Consider the following 25,837-nt stretch of genomic DNA (forward strand, 5'->3'; position numbering starts at 1 on the left):
TGCCCGATTTCCATGATAAAGATTGTGAGGTACTTAGTAATTGAAAGATGTGCCCGGCCAGGTCTGGTTTCCCACTGACTTGGTTGCAGGAAGACTTGCCAAGCATCCGTCGGGAATGGCCAGCCTGAATTGGCACTGGGTGCCAGAAGCTTGGGGGCTGAGACCTGGTTCCACCCCAGCCTTTTCAATGATAAACTGGTAGATCTCCGAAGCTCAGCTAGCAGACGAGTGCCAGAAGCCAGGCAGGGGTGACCCCCGGGGAGAGGAGTGGGGCTCACCTGACTGTCTCCCTGTCCAGGCGCAGTGACTAAGCAGTGCGGGCCTGGAGGGATACTGTAGCATAAGCTGTTTTAAAAGCATGCAGATGGACCAGGATGCTATTTAAAACATCATTTGTAGGAAATCTGCTTTTGGAAATACCTTAGCACTGCACATTTTCATAGAATGCTGTCCTCCCTGGCTTTATCCCTGGTATTCATTCTTCAGGAAAGATATTCCTGAAATTGAATTTGGCTTTCTGGTTTTTAGAATTATTTTTCTCAACTTTTTCATAGTGGATACATTCTCTTTTGCCTCCTCTTTCCCCACTTGGCTAGATTTCTTTCCCCAGAAGCCAAGGGGTAACTTGAGAGTTTTTTTGTTTTTGTTTTTGTTTTACTGAATTAGTCCTGCCCAAATAAACGGAGTTGGGGCAGAGGAAAAGCCCTTTCTCTTCCGCATTAGAAATTCATCCTCTGTGTACTTAGAGGAGGCAGGAAAATGGAAAGCCTGCCAAGTAGGCATTGCCCCACTCTCCAAGCTCCTTCACCCCACTGCGGGTATGGTGGGCGCCCAGGAGGCTTTCCTTGTCTCCCCTGCAAGGATGGTCTCAGCTGCCCCTTCATTAGCAGATCTTTCGTTCAGATATCTGTATTTAATGGGCAGATTCCCCCTCATTCACGGTGCGTCAGTGCAGCTCTCCGGGCTGTTGGGGTTGAAATAGTTGAGTGAACCATGCCAAATAGATTTGTCAAGTCTGCTGCAGTTTGATTTGATGCCATGGGGGAGGTGGGGGTTGGGGAGGGGACTTGGGGGCAGTGGAGGAAGAGGCGTCATCCACGCCGAGTACCACCACTGAGTTTCTCTTTGTAGCCGCTGGATGGTGAGCACTGTGCCCAGCTAACGGGTGCTAAGTGACGGGCTTGAAAGTGAAATTCAGACAACAGGAGTTAGCAGAAAAGCAAAGCAGAGAGGAAGGCAGCCACCGGCTCTGCCCTGCTCTGCTCTGCAGTGCAGAGGGAAGGTTTGCAAATGCCTTCCCAGTGTGCAGGGAAGGAAGAGGGAATTGTGACATTTGGGACAGAAATGTGGGAACTCGATTTCAACTCCCTGGTCACTGTCAACAGCAATGCAGCATACCAAAGACCAGGGAATTGGGGAAGGCAGAGAAAAACAAGATTAATGAGCATGCAAGGTGGCGGGGGAGGGCTGTGCTATGTCTTTGCAAAACACTGTTTACAATGTGGACCCAGACTGGGCTGAGGCAAGGCCTAGGCCTCTGAAAGAATGCCTTCCTTCTTGCTGCCAGGGGGTGAGGGAGACTAAGGAACTCTTTTCCAGCCTCCCCTAGCCAGGGAGCAGCCTCTTCTTGGTCTCCTCCCATCCAACAGGTCATCATGAGGTCGCCTGTGAGAAAGTGGTCAGTCACCCTGTTGCTGGGGCATTGCAAACCTCCCCCTGGCAAATGCAGCCTGGTTACACAGGCCACATGCACAGCACATCCCAAATCTTTATCCAATTCCACATGCCATAAATATGGAACCTATGATTCTCATATAGGGCGTGCCCGCCTTATGTATATTTATGGCATAACCACAAGGCAGAGAGCTCATCTGCCTGATGGAACCCATATCCAACCCACGTGCTCCCTTAAATTATACAAATTGCTTTGCATACATTTCTTTAGAAACCACAAGCAGAAATTACTGCTTTTGGTTTCCCCAGCTATATTAGTAACACCCCAGACGCAGACATGGCATTGTTAATACAACAGTAGAAGGTTCATGTATGTTTACATAATTATAGGCACAATTATGTACATACATACCAAGAGAGGCACATGGAGAGTGATAGGAAGAGCTCAGAGGCACAAGGTCATAGTCAAGGTCCTGCCCTCCTGAGATGCTGATTCCATGAGTCTGCACTGGGGGATCAGCTGTGCCTGGGGAATAGAACCACAGCTGGTGACAAGACAGGGGAGAGAGACTATTGCCCTTATTTGTCTAGGCAAAAGCCCTTATCTTCAGTTCCCCCTCATTCGGTAAATGTGGGGATCTCCCTTGTTGACATAGCTCTGGTTAGTCACAGTGTTTCTGGGCTATTCTGATGTATTTGGAAGAAATTTGGGCTAAAAGAGAAAGTCTGTAGGGTGCCAAATGCACGCTATTGGCCAGATCAAGGATGGATGGGGGGAGATAGGGATGAGGTAAGACTTGGGTCCAAGAATTTTCAGAATTACCCCACAAGGAGTGGAAGGAATGCACTGAGCTCATCACATTAATGTAAAGATGACCTCCAAGGGACTCAGAAAATCCTCAGGCACCAGCTTATTCACTCGAGAATTTCACAGAGTTTCACAACTGTGGAATTGAAGCTCTTAGAGATTAAGTACCTTGCTGCAGGGACTAGGAAACTGGACCCTTCATGGACGGCGCCTGGTCACCAGACTTGGATGTCCAGGCTGGCGCTCCCCACAGTCTGGCGTAGGCCTTACTCTTCATCTTGAGGGAACTTGGCTTCCTACATGTTCAGTCCAAGGACTGACAGGCACACATTTTCCCGGAAAGCCTCCTCTCCAGTGAAGTTCTCTGTGCAGGATGAGCCTGGACGTGGCTTAACCCACTAGGCTCATTGCTGTGGAGCTGGGCCCCACGACAGAATCATAAGGATGGGGAGTTGAAGGGAGTTGCCATTTATTTGATTTGGCTACATCCCTTCAAAACAAATAAACACCCCACTTCAAAAATCCTCTGTCTTGTATTTATTTTCTAAATTAAAACAAATCATTTTTAAATCAGAGACTTGGGAGGAGAGAAAGAGTGGTGTCAGAAAACCAAACCCCCAAATCAGTTGGCTAACAGCTAGAGACACAGGATGTCTATTTTCAGACCTTCTTAAACAGGGCACTGCATGACCCTGGAAACGTCTCTTAGTGGCTCCAGGCCTCAGGGTTTCCACCCAGTCCAAATGGAGTGGCGCTGTGGCTGCTATCGGCAAAGCACCTTGAGATCTGCAGATGGAACGCTCTCTGCGGACATAATTAATGGAGGAGACCCACAAAGCTCTTCTTGAGCAGAAGCAAGTTATCAATTTAAAAAGTAAGAAGGCCCCATGGGATATTTATGGGCCTCTTTAAAATCATAGGCCTGGAATGGACCACGATAAGTCATCCAGACCTTTCCCTGCATCTGATGGGGCCTGCACTGAGCTGCCTCAGATAAATGTCATCCATATCAGCCTCATTGTTCTCTTAGGGATGCAATTATGCCTCCACTTGATCATTTAAGTTTTCAGAAGAAACCTTTTTTTAAAAAACCTCCTGGCAGATGATGGGCTTCCCCTTATTCCTTTTGTGGTGGTAATTTTGTTTGTTGTATATGAGATTAGGACAATGCCTCACACTGTAATGGGCACCAGCCTTCAGAAGTCGTGGCTAGAACGGCGTCATCGAACCATGGTTGTGTGTGCTCTGAAGGGGGCTGATGCCCCTTCCAAGTTCAAGTCCCTCAGTGTATCTGACCCCCTCAATTAAAATGGAGAAGAATCCAGTACCCTAGGTAATTAAGTTTGTCCCTTATCCATTTGCCATGGGATGAGCTCAGACCTTTAGCCTCTCCACTTAGGAAGCTCAGGGGAAAATTTCATTATACAGAAGCTTGAACCTTTTCTCTATCAGGCTTCCGTGGCCAGCGTCACCCAGCTCCCGTGGGTGCTGAACTGTCTCCAATAGCTGAGGCGCGCCTCCCTGGCGCTGATAGCCTTGACGTTAACCTCCCAGGTCCCCGCTGTGCACAGAGCCAGTGACAAGGAGCACATAGAGGGCATGTGGAAGGGTGCTGTGATTTTGCTTGGGCTGAGGAATCATGTTCCTTGCCCCAACCCCAACTAATGTAGGTAAGCACTGGAGTGAAGCCCTCACCTGGTAGATTGTCCCACTCTCTGATGTCACCTTGTCCCTGCTCTGGTTTGCAGAGCCTCCACCGGAAGAGGCAGGCAGGTGGCAGAGGTCTCTGGAACCTCACTCCCTGTTCCCTCAATCTCTGCCCACCTGGGAGTTAAAGGCGCCTCCTTAAAAAGCCCAAACATCTGTGTTAGGAGGTTTCCAGGGGTGAAGGGCCCACCCTACCCAGCTATAATGTCCTAGAATGTCCAAGTTTCTCTTTCCGTCTTCCTAGGAGGACATTGGCCATTCCCCCCAAGCCCGCTCATTGCTCTGATCCTGTGCTCCTCTCCCGCCCGCTCTTCTCCTGCCCCACCCCTGAGCCGCACTCCTCCCCCTCCTCCTCCCCGAAGCGTTCCTGTCTCAAATCCTGAAACCCTAATCCTGTTAGTATGCTGTGTTCCAGGGCTCAGCGTCTCGATGGGGGTAACATAATCCCGCAGTAAATCTAGCGGGCCCCGCAGGCCCACACAGATGGGGATGCGCACATCCCCGCCCCCCAGAACACAGCCGCCCCTGCGCCTGTCTCCTCCTTCGTGTAGGGAAGTTGCCTGATGACAAAAACAGCCCGAAAGTGAAGGAGGATGAGAGCAGAGGTCATCAGAGTCCTAAATGCGTATTTTGTTGTTAGAGAGCCTCTTTGCCTACCCACATCCCCACTTTCTCTTAATGTCTCTCTCTCTTTGTATATATATATATACACATATATGTATGTAATGTGTACACATGCACACACATGCCTCTGACTCTATATCTGGCTAAGTTCCCACATCCACTAGAATGAAAGAAGCTTTAAAACAACTTTTAAAATTGTCTTTAGAGGGGAGTTTTAAAGGAAAAAGATCAGGACCGTTATTCACAAACAACAAAAAAAGCCCATTGCCTTCATATCATTTCCTCCCCACCCCAGTGCAACAGTTCCCTCCCCCTACTTGCCTGTTTTGTGCAACAAATTAATTAAACAGGATGGCATTCATTGATTAGCTATTTATTTTTACGTGTAGACCCAATGGCTGGTTTTAGGGCAGATGCAAGGGAAGGGGGTGGGAGAGGGAGGACACACAGGTCTGCAGTCAGGGTGAGTGGATGAGTCAGCACATTTGTTTCTGAGACTAGTTTTAAAAACATGCGTCTGGTTTCCCCCAGCCTCTGCCCTGTGTTCCTGCCACTTTTCTCCCTGCTTTGTTTTCCTCCTTCTTGAGTGTCTGTGCCAAGTACATTGAAAGGGAGAACTTTGGAGGCAATGAAACATTTATTAGTGGAGAGAAATATTTATTTTAAAAAAGAAGAGGAGCATCTCATGCACAATGTCTACCCCAGGGCTCCAGCACTGTGCTGTCTTAGAAACATTTCCCTGCTTTCTTTGCAGTCCCTGGAGCTGGCTGACTTCAGATATTTACAGCAAAGTAGAAGTAAACAGTAGTTCACAGCACAGGTAACGAAGAGATGGGAGTGTGTAAGCTGAATACTGAAGCCCTACTCACATGAGAGTGGTGCACGTAAGGAGAGACTGTGTTTGTCCACCAAAGGGCCCACCTCATTTGGGGAGGGTGAAACAGCCAGCTGTGTCTCTCCTCCAGGGAGCTCAAAGACTTGGACAGCATCTTCATCTCAGGCCCCAGAGGCAGGCGTGATGACAGGTAGCATCTACACTGTCCCGGCCACATGGGTATTGATAGCGAAGATGAATGGTATATAGGAAAAGGCTTTAGGCTGGGCAGAAAATCCCTCTGCTTAGAGGCCTAGAAGGTAAGAAGGCTGCAGAGCTCACTGTCCTCAGCTATGCCAGTCACTGTGTGTTCTTCCAAGACAACTTAAGGAGGGGTCAGCAAAGAAAAGGTGACTGTGACTAGAAATGGGGTGGGAAGAAGAGAAAATGTTCTGAGATGGTCTCAGAAACCATCAGTGATGCGTTCTGGCTGGATGCTTCTTACTAGATTACACACACACACACACACACACACACACACACACTCACACACATATATATGACGTTGAATTATATTGTCCATGCCTTGCAGACTCACAGGAATGGTCAAAATGCACTGATTTTCTTTTCCTGGGAGTGTAGATACAACCAAACTGGGATGCTGGATAGCAGCTGATTTATTTGGCAGGTCCCCTCTCCCCTAGAGGTGCAAATCAGAAAATCCAGGAAATGCTGATGGTTTTCAGGCTCTGTGCTACTGACAAGAAACCAAAGGTCTCAAAAATCAATTAGAAAGTGCTGGATTATATTCAGAATTCAGAGAGGCACCAAATGGATAATCCAGACCACTTTGTGCCCTGAATTGCTTTTTAAAGTTGGTTTGTAGAGATGCACTTGAAGAAATCTTTATGTTCAGCTTAGCTCTTTTTAAATAGGCACACACATATATTTTTAATAATTATGATATAATCAACACTATCATCAGAAAACTAGGGTCACCCTGAACATACTTGTGATTTTCCTTTGGGTAGTAAACAACCATACTAAGATCTTTCTTTTAAAACAAATAAAAAATGGGTCAGGTATGGTGGCTCACACCTGTAATCCCAGCACTTTGAGAAGCCAAGGCAGGCGTATCACTTGAGGTCAGGAGTTCGAGACCAGCCTGGCCAACATGGTGAAACCCTGTCTCTACTAAACACATAAAAATTAGCCAGGCACGGTGGCGTATACCTATAATCCCAGCTACTAGGGAGGCTGAGGCAGGAGAATTGTTTGAACTTGGGAGGCAGAGGTTGCAGTGAGCCAAGATTATGCCACTGTACTCCAGCCTGGGTGACAGAGCAAGACTCCATCTCAAAAATAAATAAATAAAATTAAAAATAAAAAATGTATGTCCTCTGTGACATCCAGCTTCTAAAGCAGATGTTAACATTCGATCATTCTGTTTGATATATGCCTATCTGAGTATAACATACAAGGCAATCCACTGATTTTTCTCAGATACCTCACTGCAAAGTTGTGGTCTGAAAATTGTTGGCCTGAAGGCGGGACTTGGAAGTAGTTGTGGCTTTTAGAACTTGAAACTATCCCACCTGTGCAAAGACCCACTTGTGACTTGTGACTTGGCTTACACGCTAACATCTGTCCTGGGTGCTATGCAAGTCTCGGAGGGAAGGCCAGTAAACTTAAGTGTCTATCTGCAAGCCTGTTATCGACTTGATTTTCCTGAAGGAGAAACCAAGGTATCTACGGTTTATTGATTTACCTATAGTGATTCAGTGAGTCATCAGGGAATAGGGAATAAAACCAATTTCCTGGCGTCATCTCCCATGCACACAACCCCTTACCTTGCAATGCCTAGACTGGAAGCCAAGAATCCATCTCAGTGAATTTGATCAGAAAACATATGAAGGGTGATTCTAAAACCACAGAAGCATTGAGAAAGTCATAAAGATGTATAATATATGAAAGCATTTACTAGCTATAAATAGGGGAGATGCAGGGAGAAAAATAGAGACCTTGTAAACCCATTGGGTCAGGATAAATAGAAACTGCTTAATATTTCATTAAAAATGGATTTTCATAAATTGCACTTTGATATCTTTGGGCAAAAGATAATATGTAAGGACTAAGGTGTTGTTATTCATGACTCTTTGTTATTAATAATTTGAACTGGTATTGAAGCAACACATCAACAAGGTATACTTGCCCTGTGAGTGGGGCACTCCCCATGTGTTCCGGGCACTATTCAAAGTGTATAAAACATCCACAGCAATTGTCTGCAAAAGCACTTAGGCTGTAAGGGACAACGGGTAACTAAAGTGCCCTGTTGCAAAGTGGACACTGTTAAAGCAGTTCAAACCACAAAAAGTCATGTGAAGAAAGGTTTAGAAGCAGGGGGCCAGAGAGAACCTTACAAATCAACTCATACAATCCCCTCATTTAACAGAGGAGGAAATTGGGGCCCGAGGGAGGTAGAGATATTTGCCCACACTTATGAGCTAATTAGCAGCAGAGTGCGGCTCCTGGCTTCTGATTCAGTAGTAGGTTTTTTTGTCTTGTGTTTCCCACTATACCACACTCTGAGTGAGAGGTGTGTTAAAAATCTAATAAGATGTTGTTCCTTCACCATCCGGAGAACAGAGGGCAGATGTGAACACAAAGTCAAGAGCAGACAAGAAAACAGTTCAGGAACTAGGCTTGAAACGTGAAGGGTAATCTGAAGCTAAGTTGAAAAGATCCTTCATTTGATTCAAGGGTGGGAGAAGAGTAGGCAAAATGAAAGGGCAGAGTGCAGTTCAGTTGAAGCAGTCAGGTAGATGGCCTAGGGGATACAAACTGTGTGCTTGCCTCCCTTCCTGACTGACGATACTGTAAGCAGAGATTAGGGGGTTCACCCAGAGCCTGTGGCCACATGTATCCATGGGAAGACCGACCCCCTCCCTCAGCTCATACATGCGAGCATGTGCACCCCATGCCCATGTGAGCCACACTCATGCACACACCGCCATCCCAAAGACAGTCCAAATACACAATCATTTACTCACTGAGGAAAGAAAAGGTCTCTTAGTGTTGCCTGCCAAGGCTGAGAAATGCCAGGGTCAGATAAGATAAAATTGGATATTAGCAACACATAAGACATGCTGTGTTTCTAAACGGCACCAGCGTGGTGTGTATGCTGTGGATTAGCAGCAGTGTTAAAGTTCAGATCCACTCAACTTTCCAGTGATGCATTCACGTGGCAAATAAAGCTTTTTTCCCCCAATGTGAACTCCTTAGCGTCTCCTGATGGCGACCACACACACAGTCCCCATCACCATCTTCAGAGAGCAGGCCAGTGGCGGCCCCCCGCTGCTGCTCACAGCACCCGTCCGAAATACGCAAAGTGTTGCATTTGCTTCTTCCTTGCCAAAACAAAACAAAACAAAACAAAGCAAAAACAAACAGATAGCTTCTGCCTCATGCTGAATTCTCAGAGAACTGATGAATCTCTTTTTTCCTTGGATCCAGTTCCCCATCCCTTTCCTGAGAGCTGTGGAGCCCTTTATCAGTACGAAGCAAGCAGGCTCAGGCACCACTCCCCTTGGGCCTTCCTCAGGGTGTCTGGCCCTAACCCTCCTTCCTTCCATTGCCTTGGCTTTTCTCCTTCCCTTGCTAACTTGGTCTTCTCACTCCTTCTCACCCACAATCGCTATTCAGGAAGCAGCAAAATCGAACCTGGGAGAGAGGAGTGAGTAACAAGTTCTTCCCAGGTGTGCTCCCTGCTATCAACTTTAGGACCTGGTGGGAGGGCTTCCCAGGGGAGGAGAGGGAGCAGCAGACTGGGTGAGCTGGGAGCACCCCCAGATTTGGTGGACTAAGCATCAGAGCAGTGGTTTAAACTGAATATGGTGGACCAGCGAAAATCTGCTTCCCTGTTTGTCTTCAGGAAGCCACTTCCCTTCAGTTACTTGCAAAAGGTATGTCTTCAGTGGTATGTTATTAAATGGCTCCAACTTTTAACGTTAGCAAGTAGGAAATAGGGTTGTTAAATGATAGAGTTCACAGTTCATGGGGAGGAAGGGACTGTGTTGTCAATTGGCTCTAGACTTCTGTGCTGCTCTTTGCCATTACTCAAAGCCATTCTAAGGTGGGATTATAAACTCACACTGGGAACATGTCACTGGACAGTGACCCTACCTCCATTCAGCCCATGCCTGGAGACTTTAAGGGCCTCATGACTCCAGCCATGAACACAAACACTGAAAATGTGTTAGAAGAGACTATAAGCTTAAAACCTAAAAACTTGGCAAGGATGGTGGATCCAGACAGGCATCTCTGAGCCTCAGTTTCCTTATCCAATAAAGTGGAGATAAGAATACCTACCTCCTGGGGTATTATAGACATAATTGTTTATACTCAAAGATGTTGTGTTGCATCTGGCTGAAAAGTCTTCAAATATACCAGTTTCCCCAGTCCTCTTGTCCCAACCCTGTTGGTGCGCCCAAACACTTGGCATGGCCTGAATATCAGGAGCCGAAGCATCTAGTTCTCCTAAACAGGAGAAATCGCTGATGGTTGCAGAGTTGGCTATAAGTAGAGTATAGCCAACTATACTCTACTTATAGCCCTTGGTTGTTATAGCTATAACAGGTATGATTTAGAAGTGGTGGTTGATTAGTTGGTTTTTCCCTCTACCCTTTTTCAGGAAAACTAAGGGAAACTCACATATACTTTGCTCTAGTTACTTTTTTTTTCCTTTCTTTCTTTCTTTCTTTTTTTTTTTTTTTTTTTTGAACAGAGAGCACAAAAAAGCATAAGGTCCATATGGCAGTTATTGATCTGGGCCATCTGGAAAGCCAGGACTTGCTCCCACCATGTTGGATCAAAAAAAGCCTTCCCTCCCATAAGAGATGTATTGGTCAGATGGGGACAGGGATGGATTTCATTATAGGGCGGGACTACAGTGAGAGGAAGCTGGAGCAGGACTCTGAAGGACTGTCTGCAACCCTGACCCTACCACAAAGATCAGAGAGAACCAAGAAAGTGTTGATTGACACAGGACCATTGTAGGTAGAGGGTGCCCCTCATCATCTCGCCCGCTCATGGGTGGGATGGCATCAAGTAACTAACAAAAACAACCATGAAGCACTTTGCAATTAGAAGATGCTCTGCAAATATTCCTAGGTGCCTGCAACATGAGGAAGAGGGAGTGTCAAGTTCAAGCTAGTGAGTGAGGTCTGGTAGCCCTAAAAGATGACATTTTTACTTCATTTTAAACAGATATTCTACTTTTCTCCCTCTTCCTTAGCTTCTCGAGTGTTTTCCTTCTTCTACCTGCTCTCGGCCTGGAGGCAAAATTTTCCTTCCCTCTAAAATTTTCTGGGAAGACTATTGATAATTTTCAAATAGAACAGTGTGAGAAATTAATTTTTTTTTACACTGTGTTTCTTTAAAAAGCCCAAAAACAACACACCCACTGATTATTTTTAAGCTTGAGGGAAAGAAAATTCAACAGAACCTTCCCATCTCCTTCAACGACTGCTCAAGTGGCTGAACTACAAACGGTTTTATAACATGGTTTTGCATCTTACGCTACAGGTATTTCAAGCCAACAACGATGCAACTGAGGTGGTTCTGAACAAGCTCCACGCTCCGCTGCTGACAAGGTTTGTTAGGATCCGCCCTCAGACCTGGCACTCAGGTATTGCCCTCCGGCTGGAGCTCTTCGGCTGCCGGGTCACAGGTGAGGTGGGGGCTCCAATGAGGTTGGGGTGCTGATTGAGTCCTGGGCTCTGCTCCCTTTCAACTCTCTGCAAACAGCATGACTGTACCACATGACCTTCCCAAACAGACTGGCTCAAGGACTCAAGTCCTACCAGAGTTTGTCTTGTCATTCATTCATTCAGTATATATTTATTAAGCATCTACGATTTCTACTATTAATAGCTAACATTTATGGAATGCTAACTAGGTACAGATGCCATTCTAAGCACTTAAGATGTAACATATTTTATTATCCTCATAAGGACTCTATAGATATTATTCTCCTCACTTTACAGATGAGGAAACCAAGACTTAAAGAGCTAGGTCACTCACCAGTAAGTGGTAGAACCATGGTTTGAATCTAGGCAGTTTCAGTCCAAAGCCCCTGCTTTCAAATAACACTCTCTGTTGCCTCAATCAGGGGCCAAGAGCTGTGCATGGTGCTGTGGACACAATGGTGGGCATAACAGACTCTGTTCTGTGTGGGCATATGGACAAGTTGGGCAGACATACTAATAAACTCATAAGTATAAAATCAAAACTGTGATCAACGTCTGGAAATAGAGGCTTATGGTCCTTGGAAGTACACTGTAGGGGATTTGACCCAGCCTAGGAGCTCAAGGAGGACTTCTTTGAGGAGGTGATGATTGAGGTGAGGCTAGAAGGCAGATAACAGACATTACCTGGTGAAGAGGGGACAGAAAGTGCACCAGGCAATGGTCACAGCTTTCTCAATGGCACGGTGGCAAGAGGGACCAAAAGAGGAAGTGAGGGGCATGGACACAGCTTTTTTGTGGGCTGAAACCCAAGGTATGTAGACTGGAGAAGACCAGAGTGGGAGCTGGGACATTACAGGAGGCTAATGCAGGGGGTGCAGATGGGAGATGATGATGGCTGGATTAGCCCCAGAAAGGCAAGGACAGACCAATCCCCTTTATCTTGTGGGCTCAGCCCAGGGCAGGCAAGTTGCCTCTTTGACCTAGAAGTGTCTTCAGTGTACATCCATCCATGTGTCTTTCCCCTAATCATTGCAGCTCTGATAGGGAGTGCTCCAAGGTCTGACCCTGTCTGAGGCTTCTAGTTAACACACCTTGTGTTTGTATAGTCTCTGCATCTCCACATGCCTTTCTTGTTCATCATCTTGCCTATGCTTTCTAACAACCCTGTGAGGTAGGGTGGGCCGGGGACTGATGAGGAAACCAAGACTCAAAGAGGTTAAATAGCTTGCCCAAAGTCACCCAACTAGGAGGTGACAGAGCCAGGATCTGAACCCACATTTTCTCAATTCAAATTCTCTGCTCTTATCACATTTACACAAAGACCCTGTTTTCTTCTAATGGGATTATTAGTTTATGCTAATCCTGTCTAGGGGACTATTTTCTGTCCCTTTCCTGTTGCTGTTCCAGGTTAATCAGCAAATATTTAGTTAGAGCTCATTCTCTGGAAGATTGAAAGGAGAAAACCAGTGATTTTGAAGAAGGGGGACAACCTGGAGAATCTTTTTTTTATCATAGTTCAGTTTGCAAGTATGAAATGCACACTGACTATAGACCCTGCCTTGCCTGACATCATTTATTCATGCATTCTCCACTCAATCATTTGCTCCACACATCTGATGTGCCAGGCACACACTGGGAATGGGACATAGAGACAGAAACAAAACAGATGGGGTCTCTGACATTGTAGAACTTTCAGGCTAGTGAGCAAGATAGATAATAAACAAATGCAAGTACTGGATAAACTAGAATGTGCGTATGAAGGAAAAGAACAGGGTGCTCTGACGGAACCCAATTTCGTGTGGATTGAAAATTGGGGGACAGCCTTTCTGTGGATATGACACTTGAGCTTGGGGATAAGAAAATGTTAGCCTGGGGGTGACTGAAGGGAAAAGCATTTTGGGTCATGGGAACAGCATGTAGGAAGGATCCAAGGCAGTAAAGAGCAGTGATAACATATATGGGGAATAAAGACCTGATACTGACGCCAGGAAGGTTTCCTTCTGCTTGGCAAAACAATCACTAGGAAATAGTTCAGTGCTTAGCTCAGTTCCCCTGTGCTCGGTGTCCCTGAGAGGGTCAGTGGGGACTAGTGTCATCAACAGGGATGTGCAGATGCACATTCTGAGAGTTCTTGGCTAGAGCTGTAAGCACAAATAGTTAATGGCCATTGGATACTTAAATACGCCAGGCACTGTCCTGTGAGGTCTTAGTAACTAACAGAATTCTTGCAACAGCCCCCAAGAGGTAGGCACCTCTATTAGCTCTCCTTTAGATCTAAGGAATCTGAGGCAAAGAGCAATTAAATAATTTGCCCAAGGCCCTCTGACTAGAAAGTAGCAGAGTGAACATGAACACAGGCAGTCTAGCTCGAAGTCCAGGCTCTTAACCACAGTGCTATACACATTCACCACGCAAAGAAATCAGTGCTGACTTAGTATTTGACAGTTGGGCTCTTTTGCAACTCCCTCCTTATAGGGGGGTGGTCCCTGGTTAGCAGGTGTCAGCCATGACCTCTTGTATCTTCCTCTCCTCTCTGCAGATGCCCCCTGCTCCAACATGCTGGGGATGCTCTCAGGCCTCATTGCAGACTCCCAGATCTCCGCCTCTTCCACCCACGAATATCTCTGGAGCCCCAGTGCAGCCCGCCTGGTCAGCAGCCGCGCGGGCTGGTTCCCTCGAATCCCTCAGGCCCAGCCGGGTGAGGAGTGGCTTCAGGTAGATCTGGGAACACCCAAGACAGTGAAAGGCGTCATCATCCAGGGAGCCCGCGGAGGAGACAGTATCACTGCCGTGGAAGCCAGGGCGTTTGTGCGCAAGTTCAAAGTCTCCTACAGCCTAAATGGCAAGGACTGGGAATACATTCAGGACCCCAGGACCCAGCAACCAAAGGTAGGCTGTTCTTGGAGGCCTCTGTAACCTCACCCTCCACAGGGGAGGCTAAGTGGGGTACGGGGAGTGGAGAGTGGTGATGCCCCATCTGAACAGTCGTCATCCAACTCCTGAGATCCAATAAAACACATATCATTTGAGAGATTACTTTGTGCCAGGCACTGTGCTAAATACCTTATTTTTGACTCTTTTTGTTTGTTTGTTTGTTTTTGAGATGGAGTCTTTGTCACCCAGACTGGAGTGCAGTGGCATGTTCTCGGCTCACTGCAACCTCTGCCTCCAGGGTTCCCGCGATTCTCCTGCCTCAGCCTCCTGAGTAGCTGGGATTATAGGTGTGCCACCACACCCAGCTAATTTTTGTATTTTTAGTAGAGATGGGGTTTCACCGTATTGGTCAGGCTGGTCTCGAACTCCTGACCTCAAGTGATCCACCTGCCTTGGCCTCCCAAAGTGCTGGGATTACAGGCATGCGCCATCAGGCCCGGCAATGACTCTTTTTTAATCCTCACAACATCTATGCAAAGTAGATCTTTTTGTCACTCCCATTTTAGTGTTGATAAACTGACCCTTGATATCATGCCCGGGGTCACACAGTTCACCTGTGGTAGAGCCGATTCAGAAACCGGAAGTCTGACTCCAAAGTCAATGCTTAACCACTACTGAACACTGACTTTTTAAAAAGTTCAACACTCTTTATACACTCTTTCAGATAAAGTTTCCTTGAAATTGGCCAGACATCTAAAGGGGATGTGGTTTTTGGAGGCCAAGCTATAGAAACTAGAGGTTGACTTCCAAAAATAACGATGTTTTTCCGAATGTCACTGCATTCCTTTGTATTTTCCTAGTTTTGACTGCTTAGATCTTTCCTGCCTCTCAAACTGAGGCAAGGGAGAAGCAAGAGAACCTCACTCCGAGCCAGAGGCTCAGACCAGTGCAGCCTACCCTTCTGCCACCAGAGTGAAGGTCAGCCTTCAACACAGACAGGAGGAGCCCCAGAAGGGGAGGAGACGTCATACCTCTGTCCCTCCCCAGATCAGTCTCCTGGCGGGCCAGGCTCTCTGATTCTTATCTCTAGTTACCACTTGTTTTTCTCAAAAGAACGGGTCCCTAAAAAAGGAGGGAGTGTTACAAGTCTCGGGGCCACCTTTGCTAAGCAAATGTTTCCATTCTGAATACAGAGGCAAGAGCTGGGTTAGACGTTTTGCGATGCTGAGGTAAACTCCCAGCTCTCAACTCCAGAGGCTTAGAAAGGCTCAGGGCTTGGTAACTGGAACTTTGCATCAATGGAACAGAAGTTGGGCCGCAGGCTTCCCCAGGGAGAGCTGAGCCTGGTTTTTCTTGGGAAAGGAGTTGATCTTTGCCATTGTGGGAGACAGCCCTATCCAAGACAGTGCTTCCGGTTCAGAATTGTGGACCCAGGGCATCCTGAAACCTGGAGCGGTCCTGCAGAATTCTTGGGGGCTAATCAGCCGCAGGCCCTGGGCCACCCACTCCTGTCCTTCCCCTGGATGAGTGTCTCCAAGGGTACTCCAGGCTGGTCCTCCACCCAGCTCCACCAAAGCAGCCCCCTGCTCCCCGCATCATCAGTTTTATGTACTGGGGCTCCGTGTGAGGTTTCTTTTGACAGGAGTGCTTTCCTTAAACAAAGGTTTGGGAAACAGTCTAAGACTGTCGATGTGTGATCAGAAGACAGTGTCATTGGCCTAGGGGGTCATTTTCCCGCCAGGTTCTCAGTGAGCTAGGAATTATCAGTCAGCTTGGGCTACCTCAGTCGAGGCTTTCACGCATTAGAAAAAGAAGCATCCCTTTCCCAGTAGACCAGGAATTCCGAACGGTCAAAGATCACCCAAACTGCCTTCCCCCTTCTCTAGCCAAAGTCAGCTGAAAATGCATTTGGAGCCAAATTCTTCCCCAGATACTCCATTTCAGTCACCAGGTAAAAGATACAACCTGGAAATTGCCACCTTTGTTTACTTCCTATTTTCCATAATTCTGGGTCCCTAACCACCTTCCAAATGAATAAAATCCTTGGTCTGAAAATGAAGGCCCCATGGATCGGAATGTCCCAGTGCCAGGGATCAACTAGGAATCTGCCTTCCTGGCTGGATGTGCGGGGCAGGGAGGAGAAGGGGAAGGAAAGGCAACAAGGTGATAGGGACTGGGTCCCACACCAGTAGGGCTGAGTGGCCTCTCTCCCTGCAGCTGTTTGAAGGGAACATGCACTATGACACCCCTGACATCCGAAGGTTCGACCCCGTTCCGGCGCAGTATGTGCGGGTATACCCGGAGAGGTGGTCGCCGGCGGGGATTGGGATGCGGCTGGAGGTGCTGGGCTGTGACTGGACAGGTAAGACGACACTTCCTCCCCTTTGCATCTCACCCACATGGTCCTCTGACCCTGACATCCCACGAGGCCCTGGGAGGGCTGTGGAGGGAGCAGCCATCCCTGGAGCTGGAAGCGCTGCAGACCCCTGCCGTGTTCTCCTGCCTCAGACCGCGGGTACCGCAGCCTCTGGACTCGGGACAGTTTCTCAAGGGATGCACTTTGTCTTTTTTAAAGGATCATTTCAATTCTCCAACCCGAGTCTCTCAAAAACAAATCATAACCACATACCACCCACCCAAATTCAATTAGACCCTGGCTCTTCAGGCCAGAGGGCTGTGGCTGTTGATTTAGGAAAGAAAAAAACCCCTCATGATAATAAAGTAATTGGTTTATGTCTGAATCTGGCCTCCAGATGTCAGTGGCTAAGAGACTTCATTTTCATTTCGGGGCCACATCTGTAAAAGGCATTTATTTGCTCAGAAAGGACCCTGTTGCAGGGAGCTGATGGGGGCAGGACTCCTTCTCATTGTCCTGCTCATTCCTGCCAGGTGGCCCAGGCCTCGGGGAACACCTCTCATTCTCCCAAATGAGGGTGAGGCCCACAGAGGGTGCCCAGCCTTCCTGGTTTCCGAGGGAGAGCCCTGCCCTTCTGAGTCAGGCCCTACCTTCCTTTCCTCGGGGCGCTGGCCCTCCTCCCTCAGCAGAGCTGGCACCAGATCTTACCCGGAGCTCACTTACTGCCTGCCAAAAGGCGTTCATGGGAGCCACTGGGGCTCGGGGCCTGAGCCTGATGCCAGCAGGAGCAGCCACTAGCCTGAGCTCTCCTGCCGTCCTCCACCAGGGCCCCAGGTATCCCCATTTTCCTGTCGGTGCTGTACCTGTCACCGGCTCAGCTGGCAGGATGGCATGAAGGATTAATAAGGGCATGTCGGAGAAGTGCTTTTGGCTCCCAGGGAGAAAAATGCTGCCTGTACGCTGGCTACGGCAGTGCAGAGGAGCCCCGTTGAGGCACAGGGGCTGGGAATTGGGCCCAAATTAGCCTCCTCGCTTTTGAATTGAAGGCAGCCCCAGCGAATACATCTTCATAGGAAGACACTTTACTCCCCATTACCTGGCGACGAGGCCAAAGTTCCCTGCAGCCTGCGAAATGTGTGTCACCTGTCCTCTCGCAGGTGCAGAAAACCTCCCCCCGCTACAAGCTGGCTTCATTTATGGCTGCGCTGGAATCAGGGGCTCAGCGCTGTAGGGGATCCAGGAGTCTGTAAGCCAGTGGCTTTCACGCATTTCTGCCCATGATACACAATTTAAAATAATTTTCCTTCACAACCCACTTCGAAGCACTCACACACACTTGTGTATACGGGGTACAGTGTATGCGTAAGTGCTTGGACTCTGGAGACAGATTGCCAAGTTCAAGTCCTGCCCCTGCCATTTGCTGGCTGCATAACCTCAGAAAAGTTAGTCTCTTAGCGCCTTGTTTATCTTGGCTGAAAAATGGAGATGACAATAGTCTATCTACACCCCGTAGGGTCATTGTGAGGATTAAATGAATGAATGGATATGAAATACTTAGACTACTGCCTGGCACCCAGCAAACCGTTTGTGATAAATAAATGTAACTGAAACCGAAGGTTCCCAAAGCAATGGTCATCTTAACCATGGAAGTGCACTCTAAAATATTATAGTCGATACGTTTTAAATGCTGGTCATGACCTATTCAATGGATTCCACAACCCAATGATGAGAGTGATGCGTGGTTTGGGAAATATCACAGACCTGGCCAGTTCCTCTTTCATAGACAAGGAAACAGCCCCAGAGGGTAGAAGTCACTTGCCAGAGGTCACTCAGCTGGATGAAGTCCACCTCATTCTTCCCCCCATCCCTTGCCTTTCGGTGCCACGCCCTCCCAGTCTGGTCAGGGGGACAGTTGCTAATGACCTCTTTCCCTCATTGCTCCCCAACCCCAACCTGCCCCAAATTACACCAATGATGGTCAGCGACAGGTTTCTTATTTCAAAGCCCTGCCTGGCCATTCCTTGGAAGATCAGAGTTGAGGAGCATTCCCTTTGCCCAGCCTCCTTTCCTTTGAAGTCTCTGACATCTGGTTTCAATTTCAGGGGGAGCGTTGCTGTTTGATGGGCAGTTACCTTGAAGCGCCCAGTACAAACATTGCACAAACAGTATAAACACCGAGGCCTCCGTGCCTGCCGTTCCTCCACTTTCATTTACACGCCCTGCCCTCTGGTGCCTCACTGGCCCCCGGGTTTAACATTCTCTACACCAATCAGCTGACCCATTTTGCTCCCTAACATTTCCAGAAACTGTTCTCCATAGGCCATGTGGCTATGTTTGCTTTTCAAATTTCCATCTGTTTCTCCCGCTCATCCTTGGTTCACTTCTTCATCCCTATCCCAAAGGATAACAGGAAAAATAATGGCCTGGGCTGAGCTGCTGCAGCTAAATAATATGACAGGGCTGCTTCACCTGTTAGTTGGTTTGTTTGTGTTTCAGATAATTATGTTTTGCCTTACTGCCCTATAGTTTGCTTTACAATCGAGTTTCTATGACACAGTGACAAATTTGAACTTACAAATTAGGACGCTTCGAGGTTATTTGCTATTTACTGTGAGCAAAAGGCAGACACAGCAAAGGGAAGTATGAAAGGTTATGTACGTAGTATTTAATAGCAGAAAGGTGGGAAGTCGACCGTGAAAAAGCTATTCAGCGTATTTAGCAATTTCCTCCAGCTTCTGGCTTTATTAAATGGTATCCTGAAGGGTGCCTGACAAAGGCACCTAATCACATACAATAGCGCAAAGGAACATGTATAGAAATGAGAGGGACAAGGCACCAGCATCCTGTCGGTGGACAGCTCTGGGATGAAGACGCCACCCCAAAACATGTGGACTTGAGCACCAGTTTCCAGAACCCCTTTCACCCCACCCAGGGCCTGACTCATAGCTCCATTCACTCCCTCAATCCTTGCTGAATGAATGACGGGCGTGAGCAAATAAGCAAATGAATAGGTGAATGAATCACCTAGAGCTGAGGTCAAAACCACTGCCTGCAGCCAGGTTTGGCCTACCCAGCGTTCATTGTGTGCTATGTAGTATAACATTTTTAACAAGTTGCCAACATGTAGCATCTGGAGATTTTACTTAGGGATTTTTGCCTTCTTGTTAGGGAAAGGAAAGGGGGAAATATTTGGAAGACCTGGCCTGGCCACACTGGGCCGCCTCCCATCCAGGCCCCAATCTGGGGGAGCCAGTCTTGGAGGCCACCTTCAAACCAGGCATGTAAGATCTCAGCTGTCACCACCTCCTCTCTCTCCAACCCTTCCCTGCCCCCACCACCACGTCTGGTTTCCTCACTTACAGTAGGTGTTTGGATCCAGGAAACACTTGAATTTGCCACACCCTGACCTTTAGGCATAGCCCCAAGTCACTTTCACCATGTAGAGTCTGAGGCCCTTTAAATCCATATTCCCATCCATCCAGTTTTGTGCAGACATGAGCCAGAGTGTGCTTTTGTCCTTCCTTGGAGTCACTGTCGCCTATCGCCCCTCCATTATTGCCTCATGTGGCCTTTTGTGCTAATGTCAGGGCCTCTGCCGTGGAGTAAAGAATGTGGGTTTGCGTCCCTACCTGTCACTGCTGGTTTTGCAACCCAGGACGATTCTCATTCTACTATGGTGATGCCTCTGACTTCATTGACAGCACACAGATGTGACTTCAGAGTTTTGGGCACATGTGTGCATCTTCTTTTTCTTCTCTAAAGATGTTTGGCATCTTCCTCCTGCTGGGTTGCAACACAGGCTGCTACAGCATTCTCTTCTCTTCCTTTGCCCTTACACAGACTCCAAGCCCACAGTAGAGACGCTGGGACCCACCGTGAAGAGCGAAGAGACAACTACCCCCTATCCCACCGATGAGGAGGCCACGGAGTGTGGGGAGAACTGCAGCTTTGAGGATGGTAAGCACATATTGCATCCCGATGGCATGGGTGCCGACTAGTCAGAGTGGGAGCTGGCCTGTGGCTGGGCAGGGACCTAGGGGTCTCCCGGGTCAGAAATCCAGGGGATCTCAGGGAAGGGGTAAGAGAGGTGGAGACACTCAGGGGTCTGGGGCAGTGGCTATTTACAACCAATGTAGAGGCATTTGAATAGTGTAACAACCAGCACAGCCCTACTGGTGTGAACCCACTAGACATCAGGTGAGACAAAGATGACTTCTTTTGAGAAGTCTCATTTGTTGAGCCCTCACTATCTTGCTTGTCTGATAAAGGAAAACCATCCTCATCCTTAGAATTCACAGCTCTGATAGTTTTTCTTGTTAAGCTGTGTGTGTCTGCTATAGTCAAGTGAAGATACGGCAGTCATCTGGGTGATTTGGTCCGTGGAGCGCGATGGTTGGGTTAATCCAGCAGTTAGCAGTGACTTAATTGTGTTTCCGTGTGTCTTTCACCGCCACTAATTTGAGAAAGTATAACAGTGATGATTCTATAAGATAGTGCACCGTATCCTCTATAACTAGAGTGCAGATCAGAGACAAAGGCAGAAATGTAAAAAGGCATCTTCAACCGTTCCCTCAAAACTCAGGGGCTTCGCATTTCTGGGTGGGTCTCATCACATGGGAAATCTACATTCCTTTCGTTTATCTTCACAGCCTATCCAAGTTAGATAAAAACAATAATTGGCAGAACACAAAAGGAAGTCACATTTTAAATCATACTGCTAAGGTCACTAAGTATGAGGACATTTCTAAGAAACCACAAATTTTGGAACACCTGGCATTTTGTCTAGAATGTTAAGCTTGACAGCCTCAACTTACAGTAAATTACTGATCATTATTAAATCTTCATTAAACAAAATGAGAGAAGATTGGCAAAGAGACTAGAGAAGTGATGGAGAGATAAAGATGGTAGGTAGATGGCGAAATCTGTGGAACCTGCAAGCACAGCCGTTTGACAGAGGAACTGCACTGATGGAGTGGATGACTCCAGAAAATGGCTACAAAGAAGAATGGGAGGAAAGCCAAAAATAAATGCTGAAGTTATGTGACTGAAAAGGCAATAATTTAATGCATATGCTTTGGGGATTGTGCTTTTGTGTTATTGTGTGGGTGGGGGACACTGCTGGTCGGGGTTAGTTGAATACAGAATTCTGACATTTTAATGAACTTGTTTTTGTTTTATGGAGAGAAGAAGGAGACTTGGAGAATCTTCCAAGACATGTTTCAGATAGTTTGAGAGCCAAAAGTGAAATGCACAGGGAGTTAATATACGATATTGGATTTGCAGAGTTAGCTTGTTGAGGACCTGGAGTGGGGGTTCTAGCTAAACAACAATCAAAGGAAAAATTAAGGGTTCTGCTACAAAATTTGAGAAGTTTATTTTTAATATGATTTTCCCGTTTATAGTGGTTTGTTTCATTTGAGGTTTCTTTGATGGTTCCTCCCTTTTCTTTTTGCAAAAGTTTTTTTTGTAGAATCTGGTTCCTGAGATACAGTATACATGTAAACATTACAGAGGATTTATGCTATATTGAATTACTTCATATTTTTTGAAGGGAAAAATAGAAATTCAGAAATTGTCAGGAGAAGGGGATGGTAAGGGCTAAGGGCTGACTTTTCCAAGCCACAGGTTGATGCTTCTGTAATAGATTCCATGTGTTTCTTCTAAACTCAACCTGAATTTGGCCAAGGGTGGGCAGATGTTAAATATGCTGTGCTGGAAAGGGGAGGCATTTACAGGGCCTGGTGGCAATCTTCCTCCTCCCTCTGACGCCAGCAGTGCCCTGCCCCCCATGAGGTGAGCCCTCCTCACCCCTAGGGTGAGTAATTTGTTTCTACCAGTCTGTGGCTCCCTTTAGACTTCCTAACCTGCATCTAAGCCCTCCCCACGGAAATTCCTCTCTAAGAACCCTGGGAAGGGAAGTGAGAAGGGCAGAGACCCCACTTCCTCCCTGCTACCAACATTAGCCGGCATCTTTCCGCTGTCTCCGCAGGCACAGCTGGCAAATAACCACATTTGGGTTCCCATTTCCTCTTTCCCCACCTCCACACCACCCCGACTTAGTCACATATTTGGCATGAACTCATACTGGAGTTTTGGAGCTGGGTGGAACCTCAGAAGAAACTCTCTTGGTTCTGTCTTCAGGCTCAGGCAGGTGAACCACCAAAGCAGACAGGACACCATTGTGTCCTTAGTTCCTGGATTCCCATAGGGAAAGCTTTCTCCACCTCCCTGGGGTCGCAGCCTCCAGGGATTCAGCACGATGGGAAATTGTTTTTCCTCCTGGTCAGCACTGAGCTGAGCCGCTGGCTGGTCTGGTCCCTTCGATTTGCTCTTACCATGCCAAATTTCCCACCGGGCATACCTCCCCGTGGAGATGCTGGACTGTCCCAGTCTTCAGAAATAGAGACGGATCACAAAGAGGTGAAGTGTAGCAAACAAGCCTTCCTTGTTTCCGAGGTCACTTTCTCCTCACTGGGCAGAACCTCCCAGGGATTTCAGTCTCTCTGGATGCTAATGGGCCGCCCCACCTCCTCTGAGAGCCAGGTTGGCAGGAGATGAGATAATACTTTTTTTGGGAGCCAGCCTTCCACCAGGGCACTGGGGAGACATTCTTCTCTGGCATTTAGGGAACAGCAATTTTCACATTTGTCTGCTGTCCGAGGTGGACAGAAGAGGCTGATTAGAGCCTGAAGCCATTTGGTGGCCTCATTTATAATTGCTTACTATGGGAACCACTGGCAGACTTGGCTTTCATGCCTGGGAAGGATGAGACCAAAGCCTGACCCGAAAGCCAGCGATCGCCAAGATGAGTTAAATGAATAAGCAAAGGAAGCCACTGCTTTCTCTGCTCTCCACTCAGGCCTTGCCAGCCATTTAAATAGTACCACTGTGGCTGTTCTCTGAACCCATTTCATTTGCCTTCCTTTGGGTTATTATTTTCCCCTTTTAGACAAAGATTTGCAGCTCCCTTCGGGATTCAATTGCAACTTTGATTTCCCCGAGGAGCCCTGTGGTTGGATGTATGACCATGCCAAGTGGCTCCGGACCACCTGGGCCAGCAGCTCCAGCCCGAACGACCGGACGTTTCCAGGTAAGCCAGCTGTGAGTGAAGAGATGAAAGAGTTAAGGCTAGCCTGTTCCACATACTTCAACCCCAGATTCCCTTACAAGCTTTGTAACTTCCCACCGCAGAGCAATCCTCTGTTCTTTGCCCACAAACCACCACAGTCTTTGCTCAAGACGTCACCTCAAAGAATAGCCGGTTGGTGGTTCCCAGCCTCTCTTGTGATTACAGCACAGCCTGGAAGCTGGGAGGGAGAGGGGGAAGCCAAGATAGAAGAAAGAGGAGAAAGAAAGAAGGGACAATTGGGAGGCCCTAGGAGATGGGGTGAGTCAATGTCCTCTTGTTCCCGTAGCCAGCACCCACTGCCATTATCATGGAGCCCCTTGTCAACTTCAAGCTGGGTACTGTTCCTAAAATGGCTCATGGGGAGACCACTGGCCTTGAGTCTGATTTATACATCTCTGAGGGTGCTATTGCTTCTACACCAAGTCAATTTGAGGGACCAAAATGCGGCCACACCCATGGGTATCTATCAGAGCTGCCTGGCACTTGGCTTCTAGAAGAGTATTGCTGCCAGTCCTGGATACATTGTTAAGCCCACCCTTTTAGTTTCAGAAAGCCAGATTTTAGAAGCCTCTCCTGACACTGCTGACAAGAAGGGGTTGCCTCTAGCCCTTCTAAACAGGTAGCAAGCGTTGTCTGCTCTCTCCGCTGTTACGTGCTTTCACAGCAGTATGATGGTAAATGTTTAACAATAGGCTTTTCAGGGATTTAAAAAAAACAACAACAACTGCTTTTTAACGTTTGTCACTTTCAGTGGTATAAATACCCTTACCATAGCTCCACTTAAGCTACCAACACAACATCAATGGAGACAGAGTTGAGAAGTCAGTAATAGAGCATTATACAGTTTTTTTTCCATTGTGCAAATACAGTAGACAGAGGTGACTCCAGAAGTATAGATACTGATAAAATGTATTAAGATAACTAGCAAGTGTTGAGTTTTGAGGATTTGTTACCTTTGTTTTTTAATACAGTGTATTGAATTATAGCTTTATATAATTTAATTTTTACCAATGAATACATTTAACAACTGGCTTACAAAACACTTGACAAGCAGCTCTCACAAGCTGGTACACCTTGGCTCCAGCACAGCACTGAGTGACTTTGAATTCTCCTGTACCTCCGGCCTGGACCTGAGACCTCCATCAGCACTGGAGAGGAGAGGGGTGAATTCTGGAAATTTAGTAGATCAGTTTGCCAGGGTACAACAGGAAAAGACTAGAAAATAAAAGAGGGAAAGGGACCTTCCCTTCTGCAGGCTTCCTTAGAACTACTTCTCACCCCAAGCACTGGCGTGTCCCTTCTTCCTGGGGGGTGGCAGTGGGACAGACGCTAGGAGAGCACTTGGAGCTGGCCTCCTGACACAGCCCACACTTGCTTCCCCGGAGGGTCACAGTGCCTGATCCGGAGAAAAACATTTTCATATTTCAAGTGTTTATCTCTTCAGCATTTGAGTGCTCAGAGAGATTAATATCTGAAGATCACCACGGCCTCGGGCAACAGAAGAGAACACTTACCCCAGTCCAGCCTTAATCACCCTCCCTTCTCTGTTCACTGCAATAATGTTTAATTAATATAATGAGCCTCCTGCACGTTGGGAAAAAATACTTATTTTTATAACCCAGCCTGGATTTTTCATTTCATTTCCACTCCTTTGAGACTGCATCCAATTAATTCATGGTTGTTCCCAACCCCCATGTTGTATCTGAATGTAAAGAAGGTTTGTGGGGTCTGTGTAGGTGTGTGTATTCTAGTGTTAATGTGTGTGTGCATGAGTGTGTTTGTGGTTTCTGTGCATGGGGGTGTGTGTGTGTGTGTGTGTGTGTGTGTGGTACATACCTCAGCAGAGGTGCTTTGCAAAAAAAGATATAGCCTGGGTCCTCTGCAGGCTGGGGAGGTTGGCTGGCTCTTATTCAGTGTCTGTCCTCAGGTTCATTCTAATGATTCTGGCCTCCTCCCTTGTACTCTTCTAAGCATACTTTTTCTGGGAGTGTCTGAGGGCAGCCCTACCCAGGCCACAAGGCCACCAATTACCGAGTCACAGCTCTAGGGGAGCTTAAGTGACCTCCCTCTGACCCTGGCCTGGACCTCTGTTTCTTCACCCGTT

The 25,837-nt window shown here is 47.4% G+C and overlaps 1 protein-coding gene across 7 annotated transcripts in view; it reads left to right on the top strand.

The window, feature by feature from the left end:
* The window catches only part of NRP2 (neuropilin 2), a 115,166-nt gene that overhangs the window by 46,703 nt on the left and 42,626 nt on the right, over nt 1-25,837 (top strand). For all 7 annotated transcript variants that reach the window (XM_009182851.4, XM_009182849.4, XM_003907842.5 and 4 more), the window contains exons 8-12: nt 11,211-11,355; nt 13,914-14,263; nt 16,466-16,610; nt 20,445-20,561; nt 23,554-23,694. In XM_009182851.4, the coding sequence (XP_009181115.1) occupies nt 11,211-11,355; nt 13,914-14,263; nt 16,466-16,610; nt 20,445-20,561; nt 23,554-23,694 (898 nt within the window). The remainder of the gene's footprint in view (nt 1-11,210; nt 11,356-13,913; nt 14,264-16,465; nt 16,611-20,444; nt 20,562-23,553; nt 23,695-25,837) is intronic.

The sequence above is a fragment of the Papio anubis genome, chromosome 10 (genome assembly GCF_008728515.1).
Source record: "Papio anubis isolate 15944 chromosome 10, Panubis1.0, whole genome shotgun sequence".
In the NCBI taxonomy this organism is placed as follows: domain Eukaryota; kingdom Metazoa; phylum Chordata; class Mammalia; order Primates; family Cercopithecidae; genus Papio; species Papio anubis.